This window comes from Lepisma saccharinum, chromosome 30 (genome assembly GCF_977018435.1).
Source record: "Lepisma saccharinum chromosome 30, izLepSacc3.1, whole genome shotgun sequence".
NCBI classification, from domain to species: domain Eukaryota; kingdom Metazoa; phylum Arthropoda; class Insecta; order Zygentoma; family Lepismatidae; genus Lepisma; species Lepisma saccharinum.
In genome coordinates this window covers 40,513,991-40,527,732 of record NC_139258.1, presented here as the reverse complement: position 1 = coordinate 40,527,732, position 13,742 = coordinate 40,513,991, and the positions used below count along the sequence as shown (strand labels likewise).

At 39.3% G+C, this 13,742-nt stretch overlaps 1 protein-coding gene across 3 annotated transcripts in view; it reads left to right on the top strand.

Annotated features, from left to right (window-relative positions):
- LOC145981701 (techylectin-5A-like) overlaps positions 1-13,742 on the top strand; it is a 268,003-nt gene that overhangs the window by 136,536 nt on the left and 117,725 nt on the right. For 2 of the 3 annotated variants that reach the window (XM_083115101.1, XM_083115100.1), the window contains exon 2: positions 5,667-5,742. In XM_083115101.1, the coding sequence (XP_082971227.1) occupies positions 5,667-5,742 (76 nt within the window). Of the gene's footprint in view, positions 1-5,666; positions 5,743-9,109; positions 9,220-13,742 lie in introns of all 3 variants that reach the window. The other variant, XM_083115102.1, reaches the window with a different exon arrangement.

Genomic DNA, 13,742 nt, shown 5'->3' with positions numbered 1-13,742 from the left:
ATATGTATGTTGTACAATTAGGTACAAGTATTGTACAATTAGGTACAAATTGTTGTACAATTATTTCCCCCAGTTGCCCAGTTGGAGTTGGGGGCACAACACTGGTACTATTTGTACCCACAGTGCTTACTCATGTATTTTGTTTAATATTTTATTTCAAATTCACTGTCAGAAACTAGTGTTGTCAGTTCCTGGATGTAGGTTTACCTACTCTGTTGGTTGTCACTGTCAAGCTCCCAGTATTCGTACAGCATAAAAAGCCATAACCCCCCCCCCCTCAAAATATATACATTGTATACGCCAAAATACCCAATAGCCTAGCAACACATCATGAAAAAACATGCCAAGAGGACCCAGTGGGTTTATAAGTCAGTGCTGCCAACTCCTATTTGTAGGTTAGCTTAGCCTGTAAAAAATCATATAGTGGAATTTTTGTAGAGTGGGTTGGCAACACCGACGAGCCTCAAATAATCATTCGAGCCTCAAATAATGATTCGAGCCTCAAATGATGATTCGAGCCTCAAATGATAATTTGAGTTTTGTCAGTATTGCCAATTCCTATTTGTAGGTTAGCTTAGCCAGTGAAAAATCATATAGTGGAATTTTCTTCGGATGGGTTGGCAAAACCCAAGCCTCAAAGGAGGAACATCCAATAGAGTTGCCAAATGTAAAAAGGGGACAATAGGTCCCCCTCATAAAAAGCTACAGTAAGAGCCCACAGGTCGCCAACACTAGGCCCCCAACAGTGTTGGGAGACATAAAAAGTACATGGACCCCTCAGGCCCTTTGATGAAAATTTACAGTGAAAAACCCAGTAGGTTAACAACACTGTCAAAGAATCTACGGCAGTGTTGCCAGATGTAAACAGGGGGCAATGGGCCCCCCTCATAAAAGGCTACAGTAAGAGCCCACAGTGTTGCCAACTCTGTGCCCTCAAAATATACATCATAAAAGGCTACGACGAGCCTCAAATGATGATTCGAGCCTCAAAAGATTATTCAGAACTCTCCTTTTGTGTCTACTTCGATCCTATTACAACTTGGCAACCATCCCAGACATCTTTATATGTTAGCGAATTTGGTCATAAATTTACACTAAATTTATATTTTATTATTCAAGTTTGTTTCACTTGTGAAAAATGTAAAGGAGATGCTCTGTCTTAGTTCACTTCAGCCAACCTCAGCAGAGAAATAATTCAATGGCAGCCCAGGTTGATTTTATTTTATTTTTTTAAATTTTGATTTGTTTTATTTTACTTCGCCTTTTGTACCACTTTTGGCTAATTTGCGAACATGGGGATGAGGGACATGATAAAATTGATGAATTGACACTCACAAACATTCATGCCCAGGCCGGGATTCGAACCCGGGACCCCTGGCGTCGTAATAAACCCAGGTTGAGTCCTATCCAGTAGCGGCTCCTGCCTATTCGCGCATTCGCACGTTCAAACCCAAATAAATCTGCAATGCAATTAAATTTTATTATACTTATTCATTTAACACTATCTCCTTCAAAACATCAAACGCGATTCTCATCCTTAAATTTTTTTAAAATATACAGAATCCCCTGTTCGTTAATATTAGATTCGATGAATCCAGAATTCTAATTTGCTGCATGTCTCCATGGGAAAAATCCAAATATGTATATGTGCAGGGAATAGTTAAGTGTGTATGTGTGTCGCTAGGAGGAAGCCATACCAGGGAAGAGAACCCTGTCATTTTTGCCAGGGGGTGCTCGTTCGGCGGCGCAGATCGTATGCGCAGTTGTCCGTGGATGCATGACGTCACCATCGAAACACTCGGCACGGAAAAGGCTGGTTCCTTATGCAAATATTGAGAAATTTGACACCGAATATCTTCTAAAATATAGTAGCAAGGGAAAAGTTACAACTTTTACTGTTAAGATTCATCCTTTCTAATCAATTTATCACAAAGTTGATTCAAATGTGTAAAATGGTTTTCAAGAAATCGTGTTACGAAGGAACCCCTGTTTTGTTCTCCCCAGGCTTCCAATGTAAGGGAGTTTTAACTTAAGCGCGTTGGATTTCTTTTTGCTGTATGTCTTGAAATAAGATTATTTTGTTCTTGTCAACTGAAATCATGCCTAAATGCTATGGAAAGCTGTGAACACTATTATCAGAAAACTAACGGAAGAAACTAAAATATCACAGCTTGATTGATATAAAAAATGCGAGATTGCCCATTTTTGTGAAAAAGGCATTGTGCGAGATCTAAAAGCAGAACTTTATACTATTGTATGTAAATGTAAGGGTGTAATAAACGTGACTGCCTCCCAGGCACGTATCCAGGGGGGGGGGCTTAGGGGGCTCAAGCCCCCCCCCCGAAAGTTTTCGGTTTACACTAGATAAAATGAGATTTTTTGTTTCTTGTGGTGTCAAATAAAATAATGTGACGTTAATTTAAGGAGAGAAATAATTATCGAGGCAAGAGGGAGAATATTCTATAACCCTGTTATTGGTAACAGCTCGTATCCAAGGTGGGAATCAGGGGGCTCAAGCCCCCCTTCAGAAAATTTTCAGTTTGGCCGCGGTGGCTCAGTCGGTAACGCGTCTGACTACCATGCTCAAGGTCCCGGGTTCGATCCCCGGCCGGTTCAAATCCGGGAACTTTTCTAACGGTGGAAGCGGCCCCGGCGCCCACCCAGCGTCGAATAACATGGGTACCTGGGGGAAACCCTGGGGGGTAAAGGCGGTCAAGGGCGTGATGATAATCACATCACCCCCACTCACGACCGGATCAAGAAAGTGTGGGGCGTTACCCCCACACCCCCTATACGCCTTCATGGCGTGGTGCTATGCACAGGGGAACACTTTACCTTTACCTTTTACGCTAGATAAAATTAAGATTTTGGCTTCTTGAATAATATGGTGATAATTTGAGAGAGATAATTATCTAAGCAAGACGGAGAATGTTCTATAAGCCTGTTATTGTTAATAAGGCGTATCCAAGGTAGGGATCAGGTGGTTCGAGCCGCCACCCCCCCCCCCCCCGCTCCCCAAGGAAATTTTTCAGTTTACACTGATAAAATTAGGTTTCTGACTTCTTGAATAATGTGACGATAATTTAAGGAGACGAATAATTATCGAGACAAGACGGAGAATGTTCTATAACCCTGTTATTGTTAATAGTGCGTATCCAAGGTGGGCATCAGGTGTCTCGAGACCCCTCCCCCAGGAAATTTTTCAGTTTATACGAGATAAAATTAGGTTTTTGTCTTCTTCAATAATGTGACGATAATTTAAGGAGAGAAATACTTATCAAGGCAAGACGGAGAATGTTCTATAACCCTGTTGTTGATAATATTGCACGTAAACTTTTCTTACGCTTTCGGTGTTGTCGTAGCGAACTTGAACACTATGTAGAAGAGACTTGTCAGCATTTGGAAGCTGCACAACAAAGGTAGCGCCGCAGGTAGGGCGATTCGGATTCATTGTATTTTTTTAATCTCTGGAAAGCGAGAGAGGGAACGTTCTTGAAAAGGAGAAGGAGTCGAACTACTGGCAATATTTACGAATCGTGATATCTGCGAAACGTTCTAGAATATAATGAGGATATTAATACGCGGCTTCAATTTTCAGGTTGATCTGTACAACAGAATAGGTGCAGACTTCAGAGGTAAGTGTGACAATTCATACAGTCGATTAGTGATCAGTCAGTGTCCATTGGTTGCATTATAAGATCTAGTGATTCGAAAATGAAATGGACTAAATACCGTAAAGTAACGAAGTCTACCACTAGTTCGGTCCCAAAGCTAAAAACATTTACGACAGCGGAACTTCGAGTAGTGCTACGAGTAGTTTGGGTGGAAAGACGAAGAGATCGAAGGTCTCTCTCTCTAAAGTGAATATTTCGGCAGTATCGGGCTGGGCATTGGAGCGATTTCTTAAAAAAGAAATAAGCTGCACAGATCAACGGAAATTCAAAGTTTTGAGTGATGATTTGGTTGCGCCAGGACCAAATTTTGTGTATGCAGTCCGAGAATTTCATGGCATAAGAAAAAAATACTGATGGAATGCGTCTTACAACTCTTGCTTCGAGTTCAGAGCTTAATGTTCCCGATTGTTGTCGGGACATTGATAAAGAAAGAACCACATTTGTGTGCAAGAAATGTACAAAGCTTCTACATTATGAATGTTGTGGCCTAGATATTCGAACTGAAAGCCACGATGCTACCGATTTGGTTTGTAAAGATTGTGAATCATTGTCTACGGATAGTTCATCTGATCCATCAAATATGTTCAAAGCATTAAAAGCCATGATTGAAGGAATTAGCAAGCAACAAGTCGAAAGTATGGAAAAATTACAGGCTGATATTAGCAAACAGTCTGAAGCACTGAAGGCTTATATTAGCAATGATATTAGCAAACAGTCTGAAGCACTAAAAGCTGATATCTGCAAACAGTCTGAAATGGGCGTCAATTGATAAGTTCAATAGCCTGTATTTCAAGTATTATTTATCTATTAAACGTATTATTATATTTATTAATAATAACTTAATAATACTCAGCGGTGAACGATGAGACTCATTGAAGTACACAGACTCCTCTCAGGTACGGGGACAATATTCACAGCACAGAGAAATAAAACCACATTACTGCAGTATGTATAAACTGAAAGGTTTTATTATTTATTTATGGCAATTATAATGCAAATATACTTGAGACGAAGGCGAGGATGAATTGACTCAACTAAAACGCATAAACTCAATGCGTGGTTATCGGCATGCCTATGATCACATTGACCTAGCTTCTGCCCCGAACTACCACACCAAGAGATATGCAATGATAACTGAGCCAATATTTGCTCTTTAGCCTTTTATTTCCAAATTAATCCTTAGGCTAACTTTATTATTTAACGTAGAATGGTTGCAGTATTGTGCATAGCATCAATGCATGGCTATCGGCGTACCTATGATCACATAGACCTAGCTTGCGCCCCGAACTACCATACCAAGATGTATGCACAACACCGAGGAGTTCCTTTTAAGTTTAAAAGCTTCGTCGATCCGTGGCGAAAGTGTGTTCTTTCTTACGCGATATCCTCGCTTTTATACTATTTTCGAAGACACAGATTCAAGTACAGATGAATCACTCACTATCTACAAATGGATACTATCAACAAAACTGACATCTACACATGTTTAGAAATTCAAATTCACATAGTGCACTCTCGCAAACGTGAAGATACATTAAACTATTCATAATAGAGCATAAAATACAATAAGCATTAAAGAAAAGATATACATTATAAACAGGGTGCAATATTACATATAATAACACAACATTTACGTGTCCTTTCATAAAAGTATAATATATCGGTGACATATTTTAAAGTTGTGACGTCACATAAAAATATGGATCATATCAGTATGTGTGTAAACTTTGTTAAATCCTTAGTGAAGGAGTATAAATTATGTTAATACACATATTTATTTATTCCCTAGAAGCTCATTATACCGAGCAACAGTAAGATCTGTGTTACGTGTATTTAAATTTAAAATATTTTATGTAAATATAGAAAATATTTCTCCATGTGTCGAAGAGACTCTCTAATGATGAACATTCATAACAACATAGAACATATATGTCTTTCCTTATTTCTGATTTAATAGTTTATAATAATCCTTCTTTCATATATGCATTGTAGGTTGAGCTTCTTCAGCAAAATTCTGTACGGTTGGATGCTAAGAGGGAACACATTCAAGCAGACATCAACAAAGTGGGTAAGTGTACTTTGCGGAATAGGTAGTGGTACTCTAAGCGCGGGACACACTTCACTTCAAACACCCCCACCATAAATACCATTTCTAATTGTCTACCAACTATCTTTGTCCTAATGCCATGTCAGCATAACCATCATCGAACTTGACAGCCCTCTTTTATTTTAGGCGAAACTGGAATTGCTGTGTAGTTAATCTTAACTAAGGAAGATATTTGAAAGGAGTGAGATATGGAACTACAACAGAGAATCATATAAAAATCTTACTTCTCTTTTTCTGTATATAGGGTTGCACAAGTTTGCTGCAATTTCGCACAGACCTATTGCTGATCTAAATATATTTAAACACTGAGTTTGTGGCTCTACCTTCAGAAGAGTAAGTATTTGGGGTCCTTTCCACCAGCTGCCTGCGAAGTGAGTCAGTCCATTGTCGAACTTTTTCCTCCATTTGTAAACTTTCTGGTGTGGTAACCATGCACAATATTGAATTTTCATTTTCCGAGAAATTTCTGTAACTTTTAGACTGACAGAGGGCTAGGAAGCCACCCCTCTTCACTGGTGCAAGTGTGTATATGAGGTCTCATCTTTAAAATGACAAAAATGGCGTTTTGAAGCTCATTTGATTAGTGTTGCAGCCTTGAGGTCGTTTTGTAAATAACAGTCAGTGGCGGCAATTGCGTTACAAAACTGAGGGTGGGGACAAGATGCCAAAACTGGGGGAGAGGGAGTAAGAACAATTTTCTTTCCCTTGATACATAAAGTTTATCATAGTGCAGGAGCGGACGTGGCAAAAAGTGGAGGTGGGCGCAACCTCGTTTAATTTGAACTCTTAGGACTTTAAAGGTTTTCATTTGACTCCCCTAGTATTTAGGTGACAAAGAACTGCGATTGTGTTTTATAGGCCGTGTCCGGATTGGCAAGCGTTCCGTCCCGTCTTTCCGTTGCTCTCGTGTGCCCTCGAAGTCTCGTCGAAGTCATCCGAATCTACATGTCCCCTTGCAGTACGGTTGGCACCTACAGCGCTCTGGGGTGCAGGCCCACCGTACGGAAGCAGATGGCAGATGCCAAACAAACATCACAACGATTTCAACCTATTTACTATTCATATTAAAAATGTGACATGCGATTTCTTCATTTACAATTTTTCTACATTCAGTATTATCGATAAAATGTCCAAGTATCACTGAATTTTACATCGTCTATTCAGTAAACGTCGCCTGCACAAAGTGAAAGTTGCAATATGGCTGCCAAGCGCAGGGCCACAGTGAGTTCAAGTGTGCATCTGTCGCGCTTTTTCACTTCTACAATCCAACTCCACGTAAGCTGCCAATTCGGACAACGGAGGTTGGCTGATTCCACGGTGCTCTAGGCGACTTCTTCTGCCGATTCGGACATGGCCTTACACTTCCCGTGATGAAATGAGTGTAGTGAGTATCATATCGATTCATGCTCAGAGGAATGTCAAGGGGATGTTCTTTGGTTCCAACGTATAGAAATTTTAATCATAAAAAAAAGAACATGAGTTCTCATCTGTGCGTCCTTCATGAATAAATTTACAGGTGGGAAACAATTTTCATTATGTTCTGAACACAGCATAGGACAGGTCAGTGAAATATATTTCCTGAGGAGATTTTATAGGTTTCTCTTTTCCCGCAGACAATGACATGGTAAGATTCTGTATCATCGAAATAAGTAAGGGGGGATTTACGCAAAGTGTACACCCAGCTTACACATTATGACCATGTTAAAAATAGAGGACGCGCCTGTTAACCTGAAGCTTCGAGCAAATATCTACACGCCTATACCTTGTCCCAGCTAATTGTGGAGCAAGGCCGCGCACAGCGTCAGAGAAGCGAGGGAAATCTATTGGCCAAAGGAAAGCAGCAGACACTGATGGGAAGGCTGGTAACTTAAATCGCTTTCCCCAACTCCACGCAATTCTGATCCTCTCACGTGTTCATTGGTGGAGCCATCTCGCGTCACTACTTGCGTAGAGACTTGTTTTCGTTTGCCTGCTCCACAGTTAGATGGGACGGAATACAATAATTCTGTTTCAAGAGCTGTGTGCAACATAATCCAAGTTGTTTGCCAACATTCACTTATCTTACTGTAATACGAGTATTAGTTGTATTCGGCAATGACAAATGAAATTTACTTTTGGTTCATTTGCCAATTTGGAATTGAGATGGAAACATGTAACAATAGGCAAAGCCTGGGCTGGCTGGGTGACTCAAATTGTTACAAGTCCAAACAATTCAACATGGAACAACCACCACTGATAGGTTGCATAGAAATAAGAGCAGAACTTCGACAACAATAAGCAATACATTTTAAAATATATCTTTATGTAGTTTACCCAGCAGTTCTACTATATTCGCACAAAATGGGGTGATTGACGATTTGCTTTTTTAAATTCAATTTACGTTATTTAACGTCATGTCTACCTGTGAGCTAATTGCGACGATGAGGATGGAGGATGATTAATGAAAACTATGAATTAGTTTGCAAAGAATCACACCTAGATTTTTTTAATAGCTTCATGGCCAACCCCAATTATTTCTTTTATGTTAATTTCGTACTCTAATGCCTCTTACAATTCAGAAAATCGGTATTTTTAGAGGGGCCCCTTGTTTGGATGTCACATAAAATTGTAAATCCAGTCCCAACTAGTCTATATGCGTAAAAAGGGTTAAAAGTGCGTATGTCATTACCAGGTCCCGGATTTTGATGACCTAAGAATATCTGAAAAACGATCTATAAAATGACCTAAAAATATCAGTAGAATGAACTTCTTTTTTTCTTTATTTCGGGGTATGACAATTAGTACGGCATAGTTCTTATTTCTTTAACGTTCAAACTGATATTTCAAGGAAATATCAGTTCAGTACAAAAATCTGTTAAAATCTTAACTTATTCAAAATTATTGCAGTAGATAATGTTGAGCAGCATGTTGCTTTGTTCCTACAATTAATTACGTGGTGATAGAATTTTTGCTTTCATTGTTAGAGACAACAAGGGGATAAATGTCAGTTCCTGACTAAAAATATGTGAGTGAAACGTAATGCAATTACATTACTTTCTTTTTGCAATTATGCCAAAAAAAGATCAGAATAGAAGTAAAACACGTAAAAGAACGAAAAATGAAAACGAAAATAGAAAATATGACGAAAAATGCACAATAAAATTCACATTTTTCGGGCCCTGGCCATTACGGTTCTCATGAACTATTGCCTGTTCAAAAAAAAAAATGCAGTAAGGATGTAGCATAAAAAAAGGCGAGAGGGGAGAGAGGTGTTACTTATTTGTGGCGATGATGATCCCTCTTGACTAGTCTTCCATCAATCTCACTCTTCACTTCCATCTCATCCTAGGTCTGAGAAACTACCTTCAATTTTAATGCAATCATGGTGTGAAGTGATGAGGGCGAACACATACATACAGTCTTACGCAACAACAATTCTGGTTTTGATTGTTGAGGCAGGTTAGTGATTAGTAGACTTCGGATTTCAGATTTCTAACCTTTTTTTTTTCTTTTACAGGTATGTAAGAAATAATAAGTTATGTTAGCTTTTCGTTTAAAAACGCAGCAACTGATGAAGTTTTATAGTGCCAAAAGAAAACCTATTTCGCTCGTTTGAAACAATTTTAGGTTTATGCGCCTAAATCAAACCTTTTTTAGGTTTTTATGTATTTTTAAAGGGTTTACATGATTATTATGTCACACAGAGGCATTTGCTATGTTTGGTCACGAAAAAATTCAATGACGAACATGTTTGAAACCACTCTGTCGATTTCCCTTCCTCCAAGTCCATGGTGTTTTTTCAAAGCCCTAAACAAAGTAAAATGTCTGGTGCCACTGTTACCTGTATAATCCAAAGTGGTCTCATTTATGTGGTCTTGCTCACATTGGCGTCACTTCGGTGCTTTGTGGCATTCAAGCCTTGCAAATTAACATTTCAGCATTGAAGTTTGCACCACTGACTATGTTTTTGTTGAACGATTATTTTCTGCATATACGATGATCCTCTCAGATAAAATTGCGGAGCTTGTCTGTCGATAACATAAAAAAGATTGTTGCCTAACTATACGGCGAGGAGTGGATTTTAATTGCAAATTTCCAATGGTAAGTTCTGCCATTGCCGTAGGATTAGGCAACACACATAACGTTATGCAAGATAGTGCGTATTTCAGGATATATGTGTCCCATTTTCATTGCCGGTGACTATACCTAATCAGCATTTTTCAGAAATTTTGAACTATTTTGATACTTTAGGATTTATCGAGCCTAACTTATGACTTTTAGGACCTAATTGAAAATTTTTAGAACCTATTTTAGGGTTTTTCGAACCTATTTTAGGATTTTTAGAGACTATTTTAGGAACCTAAAAGCATACTTTTTTAGAACCTATAAATCCGAGGTTTTTTGATTAGTGACTACTAAAATGCTACCTGCGTCATGTTTTGCACGTTTGGCTAATTGATTGATTGGTTGGATTGGTGTTTTAAGTCCACTTTGTGCAGAGTAAGGCTAATAGGAATGGACCTACAGTTTAAAGTGGAATCCGAACCACTATGTGCCTCCACCGGGTATCGAACCCGGCCCCCTTGATTACAAGGAGACGACGCTACTACTGCGCCATCGAAGAGGCCAATTAAAATGACTTCTCCTGCAGAAAGCAATATATGTTAGTACCGAAGACATACAGAGATATGTCAGTAAACTGGAAATAGGAAATGGATAATACTTTAGAAGAGCGGTTCACAAATTTTGTACTCTTTAGTCGTAACTAAAGGTCTAATGTGCCCCCCACCTTAGGATTTCTCCGAATAGTGGGCTTTGGGATTTTGTTTTTTGGCTGTCTGATTGGCAGGGCGCTTTTGAGATGTTGGAGGCTTGTATCTGCAATAGAGCAAAATGGCATTCGGGCTGTATGTGGAAAGATGCTAAACAAATAAACGTTAGAATCCCACGTTTATTATTTTATTGGGTATTCCTACGTTTACAATCTTCATGATTAGTTACAAAAATAAAAATGGTGGAACCAATGTGTGCTAAGAAGTACACAAAAAATGAGAAGGATAGCTTGTTGCAGTTTCTTGATGTCTGGTTGTGCACTTGAAACTTTCAAGCGGAGATTCGGCTCCAAATTTGGTGTCTTTCGGTACTTGTTTTTTAGATACACCATGGATGAAAAGCCGCTCTGACAAAATTATGTAGTTGTGTGGGCATTCTCGACATTTCCCTTCCGGGCTGATCCCGTACCCCCTTCAAGTCGTTCATGTACCCTTGGGGGTACGCGTACCACAGTTTGAGAACGACTGCTATAAAGTGATATTATAACATTTATAGCGTTAGAAACAATCTTTTAAATGCTGACCAAGGCAAACTTTATTGTATAAGAAATTTACACTAAAAACGTAACGTTTCCACCCTCTAACGGGGTCTTCTTCAGACAAAAATTCACATTTTATTGAGAATTTTGTTGTGAATCTTCGTCTGAAGGAGACTCTGTTAGATGATGGAAACGTTACGTTTGTAGTGTATATTTTTTATACAATATGTTTTGCCCTGGTCAGTAGTATGGAGGCTCCCGGGAACAAGATCTGATTGGTCGAGAGCTGTCACGTGACTCTATGGGGGGGCGTGGCTATATGTTCGTAGTCTTGGAGGGTCTAAGTTAACCTAACTTTTGTGACGTCACGAGCACGGTCACGTGACTCTACGTAGGGTTTACGGGGGCGTGTCTCTGTATTTGTAGCGTTGGAGGGGATGAGCTAACCTAAGTGATGAGTTATTTGAGCCCCAAGTTGTGATTGGTTGAGACTGGTCACGTGACTTTGGTGTTGAAGTGTATAATCTTCACCCTGAGCAAGGAGTCTCCTGAGCACAAAGCTCTGATTGCTGGAGATTGGTCATGTGATTGGGCGATCTACATGGGTGTCATCGGGGACTTTCGGTTTATGTGTGACCAAGTTCTGACGTTACATGTAAACGAAAGTATTGTTGAGGAGCGTGCTGAAGCACGGAATGAGTCGGGCATGTCCTGGCATGTCTGTGTTGGTATCAGAGAGGTTGATAGCGTTGATGACTATACGTAAACCTAAGCTTGGTCATTCTGTAGATAAGAAATGTACGGAGCATGATTAATCTTGGAATGAGCCAAGCCTGTCTCCGACATGTCTGTAGATATCGGAGACGTTGATAGTGCTGATGACTGTGAGTAAACTTATCTGTTGGTCACGTTGTTGATAAGAATTTTGTGGAGCATGAGCAACCTAGGGATGAGGCAAGTGCGTCTGTTGGGGTCGATGTGCGACAGTTCGAAAGGGATGGTGACTACAAGTTAATTTTATCCTTTGTTTGTTGGTCAACTTTTGATACGAACTGTGTGTAGCATGACATGAATAAGGTCGGAATTGAGCAAATGTGTCTGTCTGAGTGACGTCAGAGAGGTCATCGGTGTGTGTGGCTATGACTAAATTACGTCTGCAACTTTTTTGTATCATATTTCGAGTTCTCTAGTTTTAAGTCCACTTTATGTGCAGAAAGACTAATCGGGACTGGATCTACAACCGTTATGTATCTCTAACGGGTATCGAACCAGGGGTTCCTTGGTTATATTGTTAAAAATAATTATGGTTGAAGTTACACTTATGATGGTGATAATTGTAAAAAAAAAAAAAAAAAGAAAGAAAAAGAGTGAAGTTCTTCCCTGTGCCCTGCACCACGGTATGGAGGTATGGAGGGGTGTGGAGATAAAGCACCATGCTCTGTTATACACGGTCGAAGGTAGGGGTGATGTGATCAGCATCATGCCTCTGGCCGTCTTTACCCCCCCCCCCCCAGTTTCCTCGAGGTACCCACTTAATACGACATTGGGTGGTTGAAAAAAATAACAAAATAAATAAAAAATAAATAAATTGCGGTTTCCCCTTCTCGTCGGGGATAGATTTTTTTTTAAGATTTCATATGCTTGGAGGGAATGGTGTTTTTGAGTAATTTATATATTAAGAACTTTTTTATTATGCGAGAGCTACGCTAGAGACTGCAACGCAGGGGGGCCACTTCGTATTTGCGTTAGCAAACTAATTTCATGAGTAAATGTTTAAGATTTATGAAAAAAAAATGCGTGGAGCTGGATTTGTTTTACTCAAAGTTGTGTTTTAAGGATAGACAATTCTCTAGTTCTTTAGGTTGCTCTGTGAAAAATTTGCTTCTACGTCTCCAAAGGTCAGTTGCAGGGAGGGGAGAGTTTATGTGCATTGCCAGGTCGAAATTCGGCAGTAGGAATTACGCTTGCCTGATAAGGGGATTGCAAACTGTATTTATTTATTTAATTAGTCCTGAATCAGAGAGGCAAAGTCAGTCAACTTTGTCAGTATTTATAGTCTCGCGTAGAAGTTGTTGGCAGTGCAATTCGTGGTTGTGAGTTCTGTGCGCCACGACGTATTTTGGATCTGTGCGAGGAAAAAAGTCCACACCGTCGAGTGTATACTTTTCGGTCGATTTTTTATTGTGGATGGATGAAGCAGAAGTGAACAGAAATGGGTAAGTGATACATATATATTATCGTTATTATTATTATTAAGTGTGCGTGTGAGATATGATATTCTATGTTTTTCATTCGGCATACAGAAGATAGTTAAATATTATGTACTTACGTATATTTCGGATCAACAGTTATAAAAATACTCCTTGTAATTCATTCATTCATTATTTAATTTGAAAGTTATCCTTATTTGGTGCGATGGCGCTGCTCCGAAAGCTACTAATTTTTCCAACTAGGAATCGAATCAGGGAATTTGTAATTCAGAATGACATTGCATTATTCTATCGAAAATGTTAAATAAAATAAATAAACCATATTGGTGGGGATTTCTTTATAAATGAGTGCTTAAATGTATCGTAACGAACCTTAAAGTTCGTGGGATCTTAAAAGTATCAAGCAGGTTAACCAGTTAGCTGATGGGGTGATGTAAACTACTCATCATTCATCCTCTTGA